This window comes from Microcaecilia unicolor, chromosome 1 (genome assembly GCF_901765095.1).
Source record: "Microcaecilia unicolor chromosome 1, aMicUni1.1, whole genome shotgun sequence".
Classification (NCBI taxonomy): Eukaryota; Metazoa; Chordata; class Amphibia; order Gymnophiona; family Siphonopidae; genus Microcaecilia; species Microcaecilia unicolor.
This window is the reverse complement of record NC_044031.1, coordinates 730,180,250-730,201,895: the sequence shown is the minus strand read 5'-3', so window position 1 is coordinate 730,201,895 and position 21,646 is coordinate 730,180,250. Positions and strand designations below refer to the sequence as shown.

The 21,646-nt window shown below is 41.0% G+C and overlaps 1 protein-coding gene across 1 annotated transcript in view; it reads left to right on the top strand.

Annotated features, from left to right (window-relative positions):
* Window positions 1-1,543: 1,543 nt before the first annotated feature.
* The window catches only part of TP53BP1 (tumor protein p53 binding protein 1), a 154,286-nt gene continuing 134,183 nt past the window's right edge, over window positions 1,544-21,646 (top strand). The window contains 5 exon segments of the mRNA XM_030189634.1: window positions 1,544-1,561; window positions 7,268-7,455; window positions 15,606-15,705; window positions 16,343-16,430; window positions 20,246-20,316. Of these exon segments, the coding sequence (XP_030045494.1) occupies window positions 7,276-7,455; window positions 15,606-15,705; window positions 16,343-16,430; window positions 20,246-20,316 (439 nt within the window). The 5' untranslated portion in view covers window positions 1,544-1,561; window positions 7,268-7,275.

Sequence of the window (21,646 nt, the reverse complement as noted above, 5' to 3'; positions counted from 1 at the left end):
ATACATCTGATCTAATTTTATAAGTCATTTTACACATGTGTCTATTGCCACATACATACATACTGAAATGTCTTTCTTCTATGTTTGTGCAGCGCTGCATACGCTTTGTAGCGCTATATAAATGCTAAATAGTAGTAGTAGTAAATGGTATTATAAAATTATATATATATATATATATATATATATATATATATATATAAAGGTTGGCTTGGTCACACCAATTTAAGAAGGGTTTTTTCACATTCAAGTCAAATGTATAATCTATACCTAGAGGGGCCAGTTAAAGGCCAAAAAAAAAAAAAAAAAGCGCATCCCATCTATTCATCACCTGATCCTGTGACAATGACTCAGACCACGCCTTCTCCAATTTCCCTATGTTTACACACTACTACTACTACTTGACATTTCTAAAGCGCTACTAGGGTTACGCAGCGCTGTACAATTTAACATAGAAGGACAGTCCCTGCTCAAAGGAGCTTACAATCTAAAGGACAAATGTACAGTCAGTCAAATAGGGGCAGTCTAGATTTCCTGAAAGGTATAAAGGTTAGGTGCCGAAAGCAACATTGAAGAGGTGGGCTTTGAGCAAGGATTTGAAGATGGGTAGGGAGGGGGCTTGGCGTAAGGGCTCAGGAAGTTTATTCCAAGCATAGGGTGAGGCGAGGCAGAATGAGCGGAGCCTGGAGTTGGACCCTATCCCCAGATTATCTAAATCTACCCTAAAACTAGCACCTCCTCCTACCCCCTCTACCCGTCTCCCTTATAACTTTACATCTCTATACATCTCCATTACTCTGTTAAGCTTAGCCTGTATTCTCTCCACTATACTTTGTAATCTTACTACTAGTAAGCATCATTGAACCTGCTATGAGTGGGAAAGGGTGGGGTACAAATGTAATAAATAATAATAACAACAGTAATAATAATATAGTAGGGTGTAAACAGGTACAGACAGCATATCAAGATGAATTTGGAAGTTCTTTTAAATCAAGCCAGTACAGTGTAGGAGAAATTATGGCTAGAGAGGGCCCAAGCCTGCCCAAAGATGAAGAAAGTACGGTCTGCTAGTGAGCTTTAGGCTCCCTTCCCAGATTTCTGCCAGGGACTACTAGCCCTAAAACTATATCTCTTTAAAAAAAAATGTAATAGAAATAGAGTTATCAAGTTGGTTATTTAAATTACTTAGCCAGAGCACCATTCCTGTCCACAGAGCTTAGATTGTCAGATTTATTTAGGGACCGAGTCGGTCGGTGCACAGTTAAGTTCAGTTCTGCACACATTGGCAAAACATACCCATAAAAAAAGATAGGCTATAAATCCGGCATATTGTTAGAAAAGAAAAAGAATATTCCCTATTAGCAGCCCCAACCGGAGAGTCAGGGTAGAACATGAGGAAGGCGAGATTTATTCATTACCCTGGTAACCAAGCAGCGGCAGCCACTCTGTTTGGGAGGGGCGGCACTTCCTCCCTAACAGCCACTCAGAGGGAAGGAAGCGGATGACGATTTTTTTTTGCCGCTGCCCAATGATGGGCGACTTGCTCTACGGGGTTTCGTCGCGGGTAGGAGGAGATGATTTCCTCTGTGTGGTGTAAAGAGGTGTTGATAGAGACTTTTTTTTGCTGCTGCTGGCCCTGGGGTGGCTGGTGTCGGTAGCTAACGGGCACGTGAAAGGGGAGGCCCGGCTGGAGTGTCGGCACCGACCTGATAGTCATTCGGTACGAGGAGAGGGCACTGACGTGTCGTGACGGCGGTTGCCGCTGTCGCTCTTTTTCTGGGAGATATGCTTTCTGTCTTTGCTTGTTGTCGCCTGATGTATATGGGACCTGGATTGCAGGGAAAGGGTGCAGTTGCATCATGGGATACGGCGTCTGAAGGACTGTGGTTTCTGCTGCTGTAGCTGTACAGAACAATGAGGGAGAGAGGCGAACATATCTTATTGTCTGGGGAGATTGTAGTAGGCTGTTAGGAGGAGGGATAATAGAGCAGAATTGAGAAGTTCACGGTGGGGGAAAAGATATGAGAGGGGGACAGGGCTGCCGGAAGGTGGTAAACAAAGGATATACTAAAGCTAAGCATGGATGACCTGCACACAGGAGGGAGAGTACAGGGTGCGAAGGCATGACGGCTGGTGGAAGGAGTTATGGTGGCCACATGTGATACAAGAAGGTGTGTGGAAGTCATGCAGAATGCCCAGCGGACAGAAGGTATAATCTAGGACCGTGCATACAGGGTAGAAGAGAGACGGTATGGTATATACAGAAGGTTAGGTCAATAGGGTAAAGAATAAAAACTATTCTTAGTCGGCATTTGTATATAATCAAATGATGATGTTGTAGAAGTGAAATATTTCTAGTATTGCAATACAGATTGGCAGTTAGATTCTCTCATTGTTTTTCTTCAGTTTGGGGTGTAAAATACCAAGTATAGGCAAGGCCTAAAATTTACAGTATGTTGATGAATATGGCACTGAGGTGTGTGGAGATTAGAATGATTGTCAAAAGGTAAGGCACAAGGTGCAGAGAAATATAACTTGGTTCTGGTTGCCTGAGAAAGAGAGAAGAAATGCAGAATTTTAGTACCTAAAGGAGAAAAGATATTGGGGTACCTGTACTGGAAGGGCAGGAGATAGTGATATTTATTTATTTGTTGCATTTGTATCCCACATTATCCCACCTCTTTGCAGGCTCAATGTGGCTTACAATACATCGTGAATAGTGGTAATAGGTGAGGCGTTATACATTTAGTAATAGCAGAAGTGTTTTGGTACATGATAGTGAAATGACATGGTAATATAACAAGCAAACATAATAAGAGATATATAGGAGAAATATAAGAATTAAGGAGAGTGTGCATTTAGTGATAAAAGATTTTTGGGTAACATGAAACTGAGAAGAAAGATGATAGTAACATGATGCTGAGAAAAAAAGATGGTACAGGATTGTGATATGGAATAATTAGTGCTGGGTACAGTTAACAGCAGAAGATTGGCTATGAAAAATATAAAGCCTGAAAGAACGAGTGTGCAGAAAGATAGAATTAAAAGGTGGTAAGGTCATCATTTGGGAACTGAATCCACTGTAGCTCACCAATTCAAATTTGGTTTGGGATGGTATTTGTGAAAGTTGCTATCACAGAACTGTTTGGCTTATTATGTGAAGTTATTAATGTATATATCATCTAGATAGTTAAAATTTTTAAATTACCAAAATTTAAGTTAACTGTTTGTTTAAATACAGCCTGCAGCTAGGAGGGTGGTGAACAGGATGCCTTCTGATGTGCCTGCATGGTCTGTCAGTTGCCTGACACATGTTTATTTCATAGAATGGCCAGTTGTGTCCAAGCCTGCTGCAATGTAGGGAGACACACAGCATCCCTGAAAAGGACTGAATTGAGCAGGTCTTCGGCTCATACTGGCAGACTGTAAACATTTAAAGAAATAAATTGGTGTTTTCAGTTCTTAGTGAAATGGTGCGTGCCATTACAGGCTGATCTGATAACACACTAGTGAAACTATATGCAGAGGATCTTGTTTCTGTTCCTATAGAAACCTTTAGATTGTAAGCTCTCTTGAGCAGGGACTGTCCTTCCCCATGTTTAAACTTGTACAGCGCTGCGTAACCCTGGCAGCGCTATAGAAATGCTAAGTAGTAGTAGTATGTCAGGCCTTCTACTGCTTGGACCAGTTAGAGCTGGAGATGTTGTACAGGAAGCAATCATAGCTTCTGAGTGGGAGTTCTGTCTGTGCTGTGGCTGCATCTAAGATTCATGATTGTTGTGTTCTCAAGGGAGCCTCTTGTGTATGACCCTTGATTGATGGTTTGGAGGGGTAAAGGAGAATAAAATAAGGGGAAAACTAGTCATTTGGGCTGTACATAGCAGAGGCTAGTTTTTAACCCATTAGTGCCCAATGTTCCCATATGCTCACTTATTATAGGAACATTAGGCACTAATGGGTTAAGCTGGAAGGCCAAAGAAGCAACAGGAAACAGCTTGGCCAAACCCTTCTTGCCCCATCTCCAAAACCCACTTATGACATTCTTTTCCCTGTTGTGTGCGTTTAACTTATACACAGTGCCCTAGTTCTGTATCTATCTCAAATTAATATATAATTCATTCCAGGGGCACATGTATTTGGAGTGAGAGAGAATAGTCAGTCTGTAAAACATGAGAGTAATTATTGATAATGGGTTTTAATTACAAATTCTACTGGTAGGGGGTGGGTTTTTGCAAATCTAGAGTAAAGTAGATTTAGTTTTAATAACTGAAGAGTGAGCTTAAAATCTATGCTTTTTATTTGAAAAATGTTGTGAAGAGATATGAACCCCCATGCACATCGTGGTCCTCGATGGGTGGTGATTTGGTGGTAACTGCACTGTAGAAATTGACATAGTGCTTTTTTTCTCATGGGTCCTGTGCAATGGAATAGATTGCCATTAAAGCTGAAAAAAAAAGAAAGAAACGAGTCTATGTTTAAAAAAAAACAATTCAAGAAAACATTTACTATGTTAGCTTACTACACTTCTGCTTAAGGAGGACTCCTTGGATTTTTGAGCTTGGACTCCTAGGACTGGACTGTTGAGCTTGGACTTTTGGGTGGAACTGCTGGACTCAACCTTATTGAGAACTTGTGTTAACTATTTCTTTTAAGTATGTTTGCACTAATGTATAGCGGTTATTGTGGATTCTGTTTTTTTTTTTATGTATGTTTTTTTTTTAATTATTTGTACCCCGCACTTTTTCCCACTCATGGCAGGCTCAATGCGGCAGGCAATGGAGGGTTAAGTGACTTGGCCAAAGTCACAAGGAGCTGCCTGGGCTGGGAATCGAACTCAGTTCCTCAGTTCCCCAGGACCAAAGTCCACCACCCTAACCACTAGGCCACTCCGTACTCTGCCCTGGATAAGAACAGATTAGAAATAATAAATTCTATTCTATGCCCTGTTACAGTGAAACAAACTGAGATTTTATCCAGGATGATGATGATAAATGCTTACATTTTGTGTAATGATGTCTTTGTTTCAATGGACAATAATTTGTTTCTTGAAGAAGGGCTTGGCATTGATGATACAGCCAGGGATGGAAATATATTTAGAAACAAAAATTTTAGGACAGTTTGTTTAGTTGTATTTTTAAATTTATATATTTTTTTCTGAATTCCAACTTCTTGATGCCCAAGTGATCTGGTTCCTGAAAATTTTCCAGTCCTGGATACAGCTATGATTAGAAAGATTTTCTGTTTTGTGGTATTTGTTCTGTTAATTTCAAGGCTGCTGGGGGGCCTTCAGATCAGGTACACAAAAAAACAGCCCTTATGTATCAGTGTTTGTTTTTCTAAAACTATTTTGTTTCCATCTCATTTTTCTCATTACTCTTGCGTGTCTGTATACAAAAACATACTATCTAAAATGTATGCCATTACATACCATCTAAAAATAAGAAAATGCCTTGCTTTTTCTTTTCAGTTACATATATTTTTGTAATTCATATCTTGCCATCTGCTAAAACTTTCATGTTGTTCTTAAACCAGTCTTGGCTTTAGTAGAGGTATAGAATATGTACTTCATGGAACTTTCTAGTGGGACTTTAAGGGCTCTTTTACTAAACCACTCTAGCAATTCCTGGCATGGCAAATGAGAGGAAGCACATAGGAATTGGTCTTATTTGCTAAATGTAATGGCTCTCAAACAGTCTACTTCCTCGATATGACGAGCTCAACAAATAGTAGACGTAATGTTCACTTGAATATAAATGGATAGGGGGAAAAAAGTCTCATTTGTCACTGGGTCATATCTCCCTGGTCTTCAAAACTGGGTATATAAATGAAACCCCCTTGTGACTGTTGTAATCATCAACCAAAAAAACCCTCCTACCTATAACTATGTTTGCATCTTTTTAATCATTTTTCAACAATTTTCTAAACTCAATACTGACACTGAAAAATCCTATACAGAGTGACTTTCAATTGGCACAAAGCTCACAGTATGTAGTACCACTTACCTTAAAGCTTGTTGGACCCCGACAGGCACCCGTTTCGCTGCCGCTTTCTCAAGGGATCTGAGCCAATGGACACGTAATGCCTTCGTGCTTAACACTGGCGGCATAAGCGTTAAGCACAAAGGCATTACCTGTCCTTTTTTTTCTCAGATTCCTTGAGAAAGTAGCAGTGAAACGGGTGCCTGTCAGAGTCCAACAAGCTTTAAGATAAGTGGTACTACATTCTGTGAGCGTTGAGGTAAATGGTTTGCAATGGTTTGCATCACTGTTGACAGAAAGGCATGGGCTGAGGGATATTAGCAGAGGAGGTTGTGGGCATGTGGCACACACTGCCAACCCCAGGAAGGTGGGGTGGGGATCAGTCCGGGTTTAGCACAGGAATCAAGTTCTCCAAGGATGACTAAGTGCAGTAGGCTTCTATATAAAGCCCATGTCTCTTTCGGCTGCAGGAGGAATGTGATAGGTGATTAGATTGGTTGATAAGAAAAAAAAACCATATTCAGGAGAAGAGCACCTTTAGCTTCTAGTAACTATGAGTTCTTGGGACTAAAGGAAAGAGGAAATGAAGAGACAGGAAATAAGGGGGGAAAGGGAAGAAACCCAGCAAGACCATTTTTTTCCCAGGGATGGAGGGATTTTGGCCCATAAAGTAGTCTCACATTTTTAACAAAACTGTGGTGCTAGAACTGCTGACAATATTAGGAAGTAACAGATCTGATATTGAATATTTTTGTCTATTTGTTTTCCAGAAGCCCAAAAGTAATTTGGGTGAACTGAGCTCAAGATTCTTGTTTCTTTATGTAGCACGCTGTGCTGATAGATTTTAGTGGTGACCACCAACCTTTTGTTTAAAATGTCCTGACTTTCTTTTCTATGCAGTTAATTGTTTCTTTTTGTGTGTCTTTCCTCTTGGTCGAACTTCAGGTCTTAAATATATAATTCCAAGAGAGGAAAACTGATTTTTTTTTTTACTAAATTAGTAGATAAGTTTAAAATGGAAATGGGGCAGATAGAATTGGTGCATTTTACAGTGCTAACACCATAACACCTCTTCTGACATACAATTAGCTATAAGTAATAGCTCCTCAAAAGTGATCTATTATTTGTGCACTGATCTCTTCCTTAAGTTCTGAGTTTGTTGGAATTAGGCTCCTCCTGCTTGGAAGATGCCATGTGCTTTGATTTTGGATTTCCCTTAGGTTCATGAGCTGTGGGGAGGTTTGTTTCATACCTTCAAGTTCTTCTAATGTAGAGACCTCTTCTTGATCCAGGGTAACGAATGGACCCCAGTGGAAGTCAGCTGGATCCAGATTTCTCTCAGCAGGAAACACCTTGTCTGATTGTTGAGGACTCCCAGCCTGAAGGTGGTATAACTGAAGATGACACTGAGCGAGCAAAGTTTGGCCTTCTATCACGTCACATTTCACATCTGCAGACTGGAATGGAGAGCCCTGTGCTGGTAAGTTGTGGAGTTGCACGGGGAACATAGAATGTGTTGAACCAAAGGTCCATCAAGACCAGTGTCCTGTTTACAACTGGCCAGTCTAGGTCACAAGTGCCTAGTAAGATTCTAAAGAGTAGATCCATTCCTGGTTGCTTACACAGGAGTAAGCAATGACTTTTTCAGGTCTACATAAGAATGTAAGAATAGCCATACAGGGTCAGACCAGTAGTCCATCTAGCCCAGTATCCTGTTTTCCAGCAGTGGCCAATCCAGGTCACAAGTACCTGGCAGAAACCCAATTAGTAGCAACATTCCATGCTACCAATCCCGGGGCAAGCAGTGGCTTCCCCCATGTGCATCTCAATAACAGACTATGAACCTTTCCTCCAGGAACTTGTCCAAACCTTTTTTTTTTTTTGTTCAACCCAGTTATGCTAACTGCTGTTACCACATCCTCAAGCAGCGAGTTGCAGAGCTGAGCTATTCTTGAAAACTTTCCTCCTCTTTGTTTTAAAAGTATTTCCATGTAATTTAATTGAGTGTCCCCTGATCTTTCTAGTTTTTGAAAGAGTGAAAAATCAATTCACTTCTACCCGTTCTATACCACTCAGGATTTCATAGACCTCAATCATATTCCTTCTCGGCCATCTTTTTTTTCTAAGCTGAAGAGTCCTAACCTGTGTAGCCTTTCCTCCTAGGGGAGGAGTTCCATCTCCTTTATCATTTTGGTCACTCTTCTTTGAACCTTTTCTAATTCTACTATAACTTTTTTGAGATACTGTGACCAGAATTGAACACAGTACTGAAGGTGGATCGTGCCATATAGTGATACAGAGGCATTATGATATTCTTGGTTTTATTTTGCATCCCTTTCCAAATAATTCCTAGCATCGTGTTTGCTCTTTTTGGCCGATGCCACACACTGGGCAGAAGATTTCAGCATATTGTCTACAATGACACCTAGATCTTTTTCTTGAGTGCTGACTCATAAGGTGAACCCTAACATCAGGTAGCTGTGATTCGGATTATTCTTCCCAGTGTGCATCACTTTGCATTTCTCCACTTTAAATTTCATCTGCCATTTGGATGCCCAGTCTTCAGTTTCCTAAGGTCTTCCTGCAATGTTGCACAGTCGCGTGTGTTTTGGCAAGAATAGTTTTGTGTCGTCTGCAGATTTAATCACGTCACTTGTTCTGATTTCCAGATCATTTAGAAATATGTTAAATAGCACCGGTCCCAGTATAGATCCCTGCTGCACACCACTATTCACCCTTCTCCATTGAGAAAAATGGCCATTTAACCCTACCGTCTGTTTTCTGTTCAATAACCAATTCCTAATCCACAGAAGGATGTTTGCCTCCTATCCCATGACTTTTTTAAATTTTCTCAGGAGTCTTTCATGAGGAACTTTGTCAAAAGCTTTCTGAAAATCCAGGTGCACTACATCAACCGGATTGCCTTTATCCACATGTTTATTTTTGCTTTCAAAAGAAATGAAGCAAATTAGTGAGGTAAGACTTCCCTTGGCTGAACTCATACTGACTTTGTCGTATTAAACCGTGTTTGTGTTTCATAATTTTATTCTTTATAATAGTTTACACTATTTTCCCCAGCACTAATGTCGGGCTTACTGGTCTGTAATTTCCTGGATCACTGCTGGAACCCTTTTAAAAAATTGGTATTGCATTGGCCACCCTCCAATCTTCAGGTACTACGGACAGTTTTGACAAATCAGCAATTTCATGTTTGAGTTCTCTCGGTACCCTGGAGTGTATGCAGTCTGGTCCAGGTGATTAATCACTCTTTAACTTGTTAATTTGGCTCAGTACGTCATCCAGGTTCACCAAGATTTCTTTATTTCCTCTGCATCATCACGCTTGAAAACATTTCTGGTACAGGTAGATCTCTTACATCTTCTTCAGTAAAGGCTGAAGCAAAGAATTAATTCAGTCTCTCCACTATGGCCTTGTCTTCCCTGAGTGCCCCTTTTTGCTCCTTAATGATCTAATGGTCCAATGGATTTCCTCACAGACTTTCTGCTTCTGATGTGTCTGAAAAAGGTGTTAGTATGAGTTCTTGTTTCCACGGCAATTTTTACTTCATATTCTCTTTTAGCCCTCTTTTTGAAACTGCTTGCATTGCTTCTTATTTTGTTCATTCGGATCCTTTTTCAATTCTTTGAAAGATGTTCTTTTGGCTCTGCTAACCTCTTTCACTTCACGTTTTAACCATGCTGGCTGTCGTTTGCTCTTTTTTCCACCTTTGTTTAATACGTGGAATACATCTGGTCTGGGCTTCCACAATGTATTTTTAAACAACTTCTACGCCTGATTTAAAGTCCCTACCCTGTGAGACTTCACTCCAGATATCAGCTCAAATATGATCATATTATGATCACTTTTTTCCGAGCGGATCCAACACTGTTACCTCTTATACCATGCCCTGCATTCCACTAAGGACTAGATCTAAAATAGCTCCCCTTCTTGTCGGTTCTTGGACCAGTTGCGCCAAGAAACAGTCATTTATTACACCTAAGAATTTTACCTCCATTGCATCCCCTGATGTAGCACGTATGTAATCAATATTGGGTTAATTGAAATCACCCTTTATTATAATGTTGCCCAATTTGCCAGTTTTCTTAATTTCTGTAAATGTTTGTTTATCTGTCAGTTCTGTCCCTGCGGATGGTAGTACATCCCTACCAGTATAGTCTTTCCTTGCACACATGGAATTTGTATCCACAAGGATTCAACACTGCTATCTGTTTCATATAGAATATTTGTTTTGTTTGACTCAATTCTCTTTAACTTACAACGCAACCCCCCCTCCATTTTGATCCACTCTGTCCCTGCGAGAGGGGGGGGTTGGGGCTCACACTCACTCACTCACTCTCACATGCACTCTGTCTGACACACTCCCTGTCTATCACACTCTATCTCTCTGTCACACACACACAGACACTCTGAGGCATATTTTCAAAGCACTTAGCCTTCCAAAGTTCTATAGATTTCTATGGAACTTTGGAAGGTTAAGTGCTTTGAAAATATGCCTCTCTGTCTCACATACTCTCTCTCACACAAACACACACGCTGTCTCTGTCTCTCTCTCTCATTCTCTCTATGACACACACACTCCATCTCTCACACACACTCTCTCTCAAACATACACATTCCAAGGAAAACCTTGCTAGTGCCCATTTCATTTGTGTCAGAAACGGGCCTTTTTTACTAGTTTCTTAATAAAAAGAAAGACCTACCTTTTACCACCTGTGGTAAAAGGTGGCCTCAGCGTGCGTCAAAAACACGCTGCGATGCCAGCACAGGCTCCCTTTTGCTGTAGCTTGGTAAAAGGGGCCCTTAATGCTATATACTCCAACTCTCCCATCTTATTTTTTAGGCTTCTAGCATTTGTATACAGACACTTCAAATTGTGATTTTTCTAGCATCTACAAGATGCTTTGAAGTTGACAGTGGTAGTTTGAATCCTTTACTCTGTTCTCCCATTAAACACTCCTAGCTTTCTCTCACCATTATTGAAACCTCTCTGTTGAGATTCCCGTTTCAATAATATCTTTCGAGGATACTCCACACCGAACTATGCGGTCCTGGGCGACTGTTGGCTCCCCCCCCCCCCCCCCCCCCCCATTCTAGTTTAAAAGCTGCTCTATCTCGTTTTTAAAAGTTAGCACCAGCAGCCTGGTTTCATCCCGGTTAAGGTGGAGTCCATCCTTTCAGAACAGGCTCCCCCTTCCCCAGAATGTTGTCTAGTTCCTAACAAATTTAAATCCCTCCTCCTTGCACCATTGTCTCAACCATGCATTGAGACTGTGGAGCTCTGCCTGGCGTCTTGGGTCCTGCACTTGGAACAGGGAGCATTTCTGAAAATTCTACCCTTGAGGATCTGGATTTCAGCTTTCTACCTAGGAGCCTAAATTTGACTTCCAGAACTTCCCTCCCACATTTTGCTATGTCATTGCTACCCATATTTACCAAGACAGCTGGCTCCTCCCCAGCACCAGGCAGGCAAGTGACCAGGCGATCCTCACGCCAACCAGCCACCCAGCTATCTACAAGCCCTAATGATCAAATCACTAACAACAATAGCTGTCCTAACCCTTTCCTCCTGGGCAGAAGCTCCTGGAGACACATCTTCAATGCAAGAGGATATTGCATCCCTTCGTGGGCAGATCCTGGTTACAGGATTACTTCCTACTTCACCAGGATGATGCTGCCTTAGGAGATCTCCCGTCTCCAGGGCAGCATAGAGACTGCCACACTGGAATTGGGACTGCTCTACAACGTTCCTGTAGGCCTCCTCTATGTACCTTTCTGTCTCCCTTAGCTCCTCCAAGTCTGCTACTCTAGCCTCAAGAGAACAGACTCATTCACTGAGAGCTAGGAGCTCTTTGTATCGGGCACACAAATAACCTCTTGCCAACTGGGAGATAATCATACATGTGACACTTGTTGCAAAAGACTGGCTAGCACCCCTCTCACTGCTGGACTGCTGTTTCATCTTAGTATTATTGTGTTTGAACTTTTTAAGGTCCTAGGGATAATAGATTAATATAAAGAACCTCAAGATTTTATTGTGTGTTTTATTTAGTATTTTCTTCTCAGATTGTATGGAGAAGGAAAGCTGTGGGATTGTTAGTGGGCGACTTCAGATACCTTTTTAGACAAATTGACCGCGAGTCATTTGTTTTATCATTGTTTTGCACAAAAGGTCTATAGACCCCTGAGGCAGGACCTTGTGGCCGAAACACGACTCGTGTCGGGTCATTTTATTCATTCTAATAAAGACCTTGTTTGGGAAACACCATTTGTGAGAGGACGTTTTTTGGATCCACTGGTTGTACATTTGTATGGTATGTTAAACATAGTAAATGACGGCAGATAAAGACCTGTACGGTCCATCCAGTCTGTCCAACAAGATAAACGTGATACTTTATATATGTTGCGTGATTTATTTAGTGTTTGCTTCTCAGAAAGTAATTAGTTGTAATTAAACTCTAATGAAAATGCCCCTCTTATCCTAATTGGAATAATTGACTATTAGATAAGACTATAAATGAAGAGATATGCTAGGGGTGTGCGGAAGTTGAGGAGAGTGTGGGAATAAAGACTGAACTAGGCCCTGCTGTACTTTCTAGACATTATCCTAATTAGAATAATTGACTATTAGGACTATAAATGAAGAGATATGCTAGGGGTGTGCGGAAGTTGAGGAGGGTGTGGGGATAAAGACTGAACTAGGCCCTGCTGTACTTTCTAGACGCTATCTGTTAATGCTGTGTGCTGTGGTTCAAGTTTCAGAAACTGGGGAAAAGGGTAGGGGGACTAGTTAATAAAGTTTGCTTTTTAAAATTGTGTCTTTATCAATAACCCTACCTTACCTCTTTTAAATCAACCTTTAAATCACCAAAAGTACAAAAAATGTTCACTTAGAAAAATGTCCTCTTCTCTTGAATCTTCTCAGAAAGAAAGTTTCCTGGGACCTTTCCTCTCTATATAGTTTTGGAATCTAAGGAGACTACTTCAAACAGACCCTTTGAAGCTAACAAAGTAATCATATTGCCCTAGTAACTTTTGCAGCTATTCTAGCTTCCTCACACCGTAACACCTAATTCAGGTCAGTAGCACTGATACCGCTCTTTCAGGCCGAGAACAGAAAGTTATTTTCTTTTCAGTCAAAGTTTTTTGCCCTGCTACTATCTTATATTTTGTTTAAATTCAATGAAAAACAAAAACAGGAATACATTCCTGTCAGAAAATACTGAAATAACCCCAAACATAACATAGTGAAATGATTCTCATTAAAAGAAGAGAAAAGAATAATATTTCAGTAAATAATCTAGTCCCTGATAAGAGAGCTCAAAACAGTCTAAGGAACAAAAGTGAAAATAAAGAATACCCTAAATGGATAGCACTACACTGTAAATAAAGGAGAAGCCTATAAAGAGAGCCTATGATGAGCCTTCAGGCTAGGGTAGTGGTTGGTGTCCTGCTTCAACAGTCTTATTACTCAAAAATAGTATCAGCTGAGATGGTTCAAATAAAATATAAGTATTATCCTGAAACTTTTTCACATATTTACAAGGAAATTGAAGGACAAATGTAGCTCCAATCGCTATTACTCTAGGGCGCAGCAATAAAAATTGCTTATGTCTCCTCTGGGTAAATTTATCTACATCAGGAACAGGAATCATTCTTACATTTAAAGACAAGAAAGGAGAGATCTTGTGCCTGAAATAATGTCTCAATAGCCAGTCTCTATTGGGATCCAGTACCAGAGTAACCTAAAGAGTAGATGGTATCACTAACTCTTCTAGAAGATTCCACCTTCCACAGCTTTCTTCTTGAAAGGAGGCAGGTAAAAAGCTTGGACAATCGGAGGTAAAGACTGAGAGAGAATTTGCAAATGTTCCAACATAAATTTTCTAAACATATCTTGAGGAGAAACTCCAATTTCTTAGGAAAATTAATTAAGCGCAGATTCCTGCGCCTAACTAAATTTTCACATTTATTTAAAAGTGCAGAACTGTCTTTTACTACTGTATTGCATACCGTATCCACTTTGGTAACATTATCCTTCAGTTTCTGAACCTGAGATTCATGATTTCCAACCAAAGTTTCCAATTTCAAAATTTGAATCCTATCAGCTTCCAACTGTTGTCTTCCAGGGATAATATAGATGGTCTTACCGAATTGAACCCAAAGACTGCTGGTGCTTGCCCAAGCACTGTACTCCCTTCTGTAGGATCAGACAAAACTGTCCCTCTTAGTTCTCCCAAGTTAGACAGTTGCTTCTGTGTTCCTCTCGGCAAACGCGGCATTGAAGCTTATGCTGGAGCAATACCGCCAAGTGTCCCCAAACAAAGCAGACAATAAGGAAGTGCCTTCACCTCCCCCTGCCTGATCAGGCACCAGCGCTACTTCCCTCGCAGCTGGAGGGTTGAGCGGTAGAAGCCTCTCTTCGGGGGTCAGAGATACGCTGTGTTCAGGAGGAACTATGACCGACATCTTGTCCTCACAGTCCCTCAGCGAACCATCCTTGGATAGAATACTCTGAATCACAAAGGCATCCATAGTAGAAGATGGAAGAGGCACAACCCGGGTTACTGGCATCACAGGGCCCAGTTTCCCCTTCCGTTTCAAACGTTTAGGCATAAGGTGAGGAGCTGATATGAACTTGTCCTCTCCCTAGGCAGCCATCTTGGAATCTGCTCACCGCTACTATCCTTTTTAATGCTCTTTGCTGTTGCAGTTAAGTTTCTGACTCTAGAAGAAAGTTTCAAACTATGGGAAAAGGGGTTGTACACTATAGAAACTAGTTATTATTTATTTATGACATTTATATCCCACAGTATTCCCACCCAATGGCAGGCTCAAATTGGCGTACAATAGTTAATATGCAAACAATAGTACAAAATACAAGTTTGCTTCTTGTTTTAAATGAAGACTGAACTAGGTAGGCCCTGCTGTGTCTTCTAGAGACTACCTGTTAATGCTGTGGTTCAAGTTTTAAAAACTATGGGGAAAAGGGTAGGGAGACTAGTTAATAAAGTTTGCTTTTTTTTTTAAATTCTTTCTCTATCAGTAAACTACCTTACCTCTTTTATACTTACCCAGAGAAATGTCCTCTTCTCTCAGAGCTTCTCAGAAAGTTAGCTTCTTGGGACTAATAGTCTGTTTCTGTTGGGAAACTGGGGGGTACAAATGAGATGATAAATAAAATAAATAAATAAATATAGATATTGACTAACCTTTAAATCCATATATGGTGGCCATCTTAAGAGCATGAGGAAGAGGGATTCTGGGAAGGTTCCACTTTACAACCTCAGGAAATATTGTTCATGAATAGCTCTGTAAATTTTGCTTGGTCTTTGGAGAGAAACTGCAGTTTGCAGTACCACTAAATTTGGTGTTGCAGTAACTAAACCTCCATTGCCCCATGTAAGCCGCATTGAGCCTGCCATGAGTGGGAAAGTGCGGTACAAGTGTAACAAAAAAAACAAAACAAAAGATGAGGAAAGTAAATATAAGTGTGTGTGTGTGGTTCAGTAATCTATAGTTGTTTGGTCTCACCTGGGATCTATTTGGATGAAAGTAGTTCCTATAAATACAAAAGTTGGTGTGGGGAATAACATGAGTGTGTGTTTACAGAAGCCCTTATCTAACCCTCGGAGCAGCAATGCCCTGGCTGGAGGAAGAGAAGAAGACAACAGGGCCTCCACTGAGCCTCTGAAGGAGTACCAGACAACAGGTGAGGGGGAGGTACGAACACTTTTCTAATGGTGATGATATCCTGAGTTAGGGGAGGCACAAAGTTCAGTACTTTATGTTGGCTTTGAAGAATGTGTGGTGCTGTAGCGTTTCAGGACCCTATCGGGTAGTAAAGTTGAGGGAAGCTACCAGGATTAAATGCCAGGGAATATAAAGTTGATGGTTTGAATTGGACAGTGTTAAATCCAGTGTTGGGGGTAGTGATGGGTAGACGGAGTGTGAGAAAGTCGCACATCTAAGCCAGCAGTTGGTTTGGGAGAGCTTGTCCATCCATGTGGTAGTTGGCTGGAAAGCTCTGCTTGCCCGATCATCAAAAGGAAATGGGAGGGCCACTCATCCCAACACCACAGTGGGGCGGGTTTGACCTGCCATTCTTGGCATCAATTCGTGGGATGGTGAATTGTTGATCCCTGCGTTTAGTAATGGGAAGCAGGATGAAATGCTGTGGGCTTCTGAGAGAAAATGTGGACTGGTAAAAGGAAGAGGCTGTGAAGTAGCATGATATTAGGCGGTGTATTGGATTCAGCATGCACATCCTTTCCTTACAATTTGTACTCTATTGTGCAGAGAATGTTTTTGAAATAATTTGTACTAATAGAATTCTATGACATTTTCAGATCCCATGGAAACATCTCCTCCCTCTGAAGCTGATGGAAGTCTTAGCCAAGTGATTGACAGGTTACCTTGTCTCAGCAAGAAGATCAGGTACTGAAACTGGGACTATTTCACTTGCATTGTCTATTAATAAGATTAGGCTTTCTCTCAGTTCCTGCAGTCCCTGTATTGTTGGCTAAAGGACATCTTGGAAGCTCCGATTGTTAAACTTGTTATACTGCCTTTCTTGACCCTCTTAGCAAAGCTGTGTATAGGTTAAACTATGAGAGGAATGCTAGTAATATGACAGAAAAGACAAGCTTAAGAAAATGAGAAGGACAAGAAATCAACGTATATATGCTAACTGTAAAGAAGTGTACAAAGGGCCATTAGGGGGGTGGAACATAGATGCCAATCAATTAATGGGACCCAGTTCATTCTACCAGCCCCCCCCCCCCCCCCCCCCCCGAAAAGCCTGAGCAAAGAAGTGGGTTTTGAGTGCAGCCTTAAATTTTTGTTAGGGATGATTCCATTCACAGCTTGAGCTGAGTAGTGTTCCAAATGTGAGGGACCGCACAATAGAAAGTGCTATAATGGTTAGTGGGGATAGCATAGGGAAAGAGATGATAAGATAAAAATGGGGGATACCCAGTATACAGTGCTTTTAATGTGTTAAGATTAGAATTTTAAATTGTATTCTATAGAAATAAAATAAAACAGAAAAGAAAATAAGATACCTTTTTTATTGGACTAAATGGTAGCCCTTCTTCATCTGATCTGATGAAGAATGGCTACCTTTGAAAGCTAATCAAAACATGTATTAAGTTAGTCCAATAAAAAAAAAGGTATCATCTTATTTTCTTTTCTCTGTTTTATTTTATTTCTATTGATTACCTTTAAAAGTGGACTAACAGAACTACCACATCGCTCTACTCAAATTGTATTCTGAATCCAGTGAGCAATCATTGATAGCCAAACAGATGTATACCGTAATCGGTTATTAGTGTGACAAAGAATCCTTATGGCTATATTTTGGACAGTTGAAAGGTCTACATCTGCATATGCAATCAATGCATAAAGTAGAGGTAGCCGAGACGGCTTGTCTTGATAAGTAGTGCGCTGGATGGAATATCATCTGGTATGAGTAGAGAATGACACGGGAATAAAGTTTGCGCCCATCCCTGTGGCCTCTTTCTCTGTCCCTGTCTTATCCCCGCGGGCTCTGTCCTCATCTGCAGAAGCCTTGAACACTTATGATTTTATATTTAAATCTTCTTAAATTATAACAAGGAACAATATTCTGTGCAACTGTTTATAAATCACAAATAGAAAACAATGAGAATGAGCAACTATAATAACCCCCCCACCCTTCCAGTCCCAGCAATGGCTGAATTCTGCTACCTCAAGAAACCCTAATCCACCCTGTTAAAATGTCCAGGGGTACAAAATACAACCCGCTTTGTATGCCCTAGGGGGGAGAAATATGCCCTATGAAGCACTGTTATGATTTTTAATCTGTGGATGAATAATAAGTCATCAACAATCTCAGGATTCAGTCTAGCTCTCCTGTCTTCCACAGTCCCTCGTGCAGTAAAAAATGTTTTTTCATAAGATGTGCTGGTAGCAGGAATGCATAGGATCCCTCTGCAAATTTTGTCGATGGTGGCCAACGCTTCTGCTTGTTTTTCCAAAAAACGAAAAGATCGTCACCTGCATCACTCAAATATAAATAACTGTGCAGTTCATTAACAGTAGAGAATAACATGGGGGATGTTACCGCGGGTCCCCATCCCCATGTCATTCTCTAGCTATGAGGAAGGCTTGTAGATATTTGTTTAGGTTCTGTTGGGTGAGAGTAAGGCTTGCCTTGTGTAGTTTCCAGTCATTATTGCTTTTTAGATTTTATGTTCAAGTAAAAGAGTGGTCACCGGGGTTGATGTTCCCTAGAATGGGAGGGTTGGTTAAGACATGGTCCAGTCCCCAATTCCTTCTCCTTTTCTAGAGCAGAAAAGATGGATTTTGTGGTACTTGCCTGCTGTCATATTGCAAAATCTTGTTCAATTTTGTAGCTTTGTATACTCATCACAGATTGCACAATCCTGCGTCACAGTTTAACCCTCAAAGCCTTTCATTAAATAAGTTTTATGCCAATCATTAACAATCAGCATACATGTCTAAACATAGACTTAAACTTTATAAGCACAAACGTGAGTCGTTTCAACAAACAAGAAAGCAAAGGCAGAAAGGAGAATTTTACAATTAAGTAGATTCTTTATGATGGTAAAAGGAAAGTTCAATAATGATTTGAAAACCTTGGGAAGAGGGATGGACAGTTTAAAGCATTTTATATTATAACTGTCCATCCCATGTTGGAGGTATATAGTCACAGCACTAGAGCTTTTGGTTCTTAGGCTATTGGTTTAAATTCCAGATTTTCATAACCCAGAAACTAACGCTGGTGTTAGAGGTGATTAGTGCTGGACTTGCGCCTGTGTTAGGGTGCACAGAATGTTCAGAGGGCACTAGAGTAGGAAATAACACCCGCACCAAAAATAGCCATAAATCATATGTAAATGTATCCAAATGAGTTCCTTTTTGTAACCTGCCGCAATGTTCGAAGAACAGTGCAGAAGCAGGCGGTGCCTCTGCTGGTTGGAAGCCCTGCAGCCTTAAGCGCTTATAAGAAAAGCCCACTGCAGAAGGATAACATGGGGGTGGGGGGTGGGGGTGCAGCTAAAAATGACAAGTGTAAAAAAGATAGCTGCTTGCAGAGCTAAAGTTAGCCCAAAAGCTTCCATCTGGGGCTGTACCGAATATTCATATTCCTTTATGTTTATCCCACGCGTGTTTGAACGGTAACAGAATTCAAACACGCGTGGGATAAACATAAAGGAATCCTGTTCAGAAGGAATGGATCCTAAGGAGCTTAGCCGAGTTTGGGTGGCAGAGCCAGTGGCAGGAGGCGGGAGGCGGGGATAGTGCTGGGCAGACTTATACGGTCTGTGCCCTGAAGAGGACAGGTACAAATCAAAGTAGGGTATACACAAAAAGTAGCACATATGAGTTTGTCTTGTTGGGCAGACTGGATGGACCATGCAGGTCTTTTTCTGCCGTCATTTACTATGTTACTATGATTTGGCCCCGAATACTTCATGTTTGGCCAAATAGTGATTTAAATTTGAATATGAATAGTCCAGGGCTCTACTGTGCTAAATCCTACTGAAATAAACACTTGATCTCTGATTTCACGTTTCTTCTTTTATTTAAGTTAAAGCTCAGTGCTCATTCATATTCAGTTGAATAATGTTTTTCGTTATTCATATTCAGCTGAATAGTAAAATATGCTATTCAATACAACTGTACTTCTACCTTTTTAAATACTTGCCTTGGCAATACCATCCCTGCCGTTGCTGCCCCTGGTTCTGACTGAGCACGTGCACAAGATCTGTGCTTACCGCATAGCCCTTGTGTGCACGTACCAGGCACATTCCTCCCCCTTAACTTCCTAATGGTCAGTGCTAACAGCAGGCATATAATTTGCATATTAGCGTTCGGCATTGGGAAGTTATTTTTTGGCACAGTTTCCGTGGTATTTCCCGGTGCTGTTTCCTACAGCAGTGGAGTTATGAGAATCGGCACCTCGGATAACCTAGTTTGCGTTCTGGGACAGTAGCAGAAAAGTTTGGTATGGCTCTTGTCAGACTCCTATGATTATGAATTCTGCTTCACGCCTCATCACTGAATTGTGACAAGGGCATTGGGAGGGGGGGTAGGCGGTAGGGAGAAAATCAATGAAAATAAAAATAAGTAGAAAAATAAAGTAAACTAAGAGTGCATTACTATGAAGAGTTACTTTGTAACTGTTTTAAGCTTTTGTAAGCATTGCTTTTCACAATTTGTTTCTCCTTTATTACTTTTGTTGATAGTGACGTTGCCAAAGAAGAGGAAGAGAAGGAAAAAGGTGCTGTGAACACTACACACTCGCACCTTGCTGAAGGTAGCCTTTTGCTTTTCAGTCTGCAGTAACCCCTCAAAGCAACTAATTCTCTTGTTCTGTTTAGGACGTTCCTAGGCCGTCTGATTTGTGGAGTAAAATCTCATTGTGGGGTGATTTGTTGATCTTTTCCTCTGCTTTCCGCATAACTTCTCAAGAGCATGCAGTACAGACCAAAAGTGGCCTAAAAGTGGCATATATTTGTGAACCTCTATGTAAAGTGTAGCATCAGAAGTCATGTTTCACATAAGAGCAAATCAAATCCAGGTTTGAACTATTATTGGCAGGGAAGTGGAACATTTTGTAACAATGCACTTTGTAACATGTAAAGGGGCAGTGCATTCACAATTTGAGGTAGTGGTCAGGTCTAGAAGAATGCATCAAAATCTGCCAGCTGTAGAAGATTTGATGTGGTCCTTAATCTGCATTCCATAGAGACATACTTAACCATCTATCCCCCCTTCAATCCGTTCAGAACTCTGCTGCACGTCTTATATTCCGCCTGAACCAATATACTCATATCACCCCTCTCCTTTCCGATCAGATACCGCATACAGTTCAAGCTTCTCCTTCTTACCTACAAATGCACTCAGTCTGCAGCCCCTCATTACCTCTCTACCCTCATCTCCCCTTACGTTCCCACCCAAAACCTCCGCTCACAGGACAAATCCCTCCTCTCAGTACCCTTCTCCACCACCGCCAACTCCAGGCTCCGACCATTCTGCCTCGCCTCACCCTGTGCTTGGAATAAACTTCCTGAGCCCCTACGCCAAGCCCCCTCTCTACCCATCTTCAAATCCTTGCTCAAAGCCCACCTCTTCAATGTTGCATTCGGCACCTAATCTTTATACCTTTCAGGAAATCTAGACTGCCCCAATTTGACTGCCCCTACTTGACTGTCTGTCCATTTGTCCATTAGAGTTTAAGCTCTTTGAGCAGGGACTGTCCTTCTATGTTAAATTGTACAGCGCTGCGTAACCCTAGTAGCGCTTTAGAAATGTTAAGTAGTAGTAGACATACAGCCCAGGCATCTAGAGAGAAGCCCTATATAACTCACTAGCACAGGTGGTACAAGCGAGTTACATGTAATGTAATGGAGTTGCTTGAGGCTATTGGCGGGTTGCTCACATATTGGTATGATCTCTACAGGTAGTGGAAGTGCAAAAACTTATAGTCTGGTTTTTGCAGTAGTGTAGTATTGGGGTAGAGTTAGACTCTGACATCCATAATTCTTGAAGTAATTTACATAGGATTACATAGGATAGAGAGAGAGGAAATGACTATCCTTCTGACCTAGATGAATTAGTTGTTTCCTCCTAATAGGACTGATGGT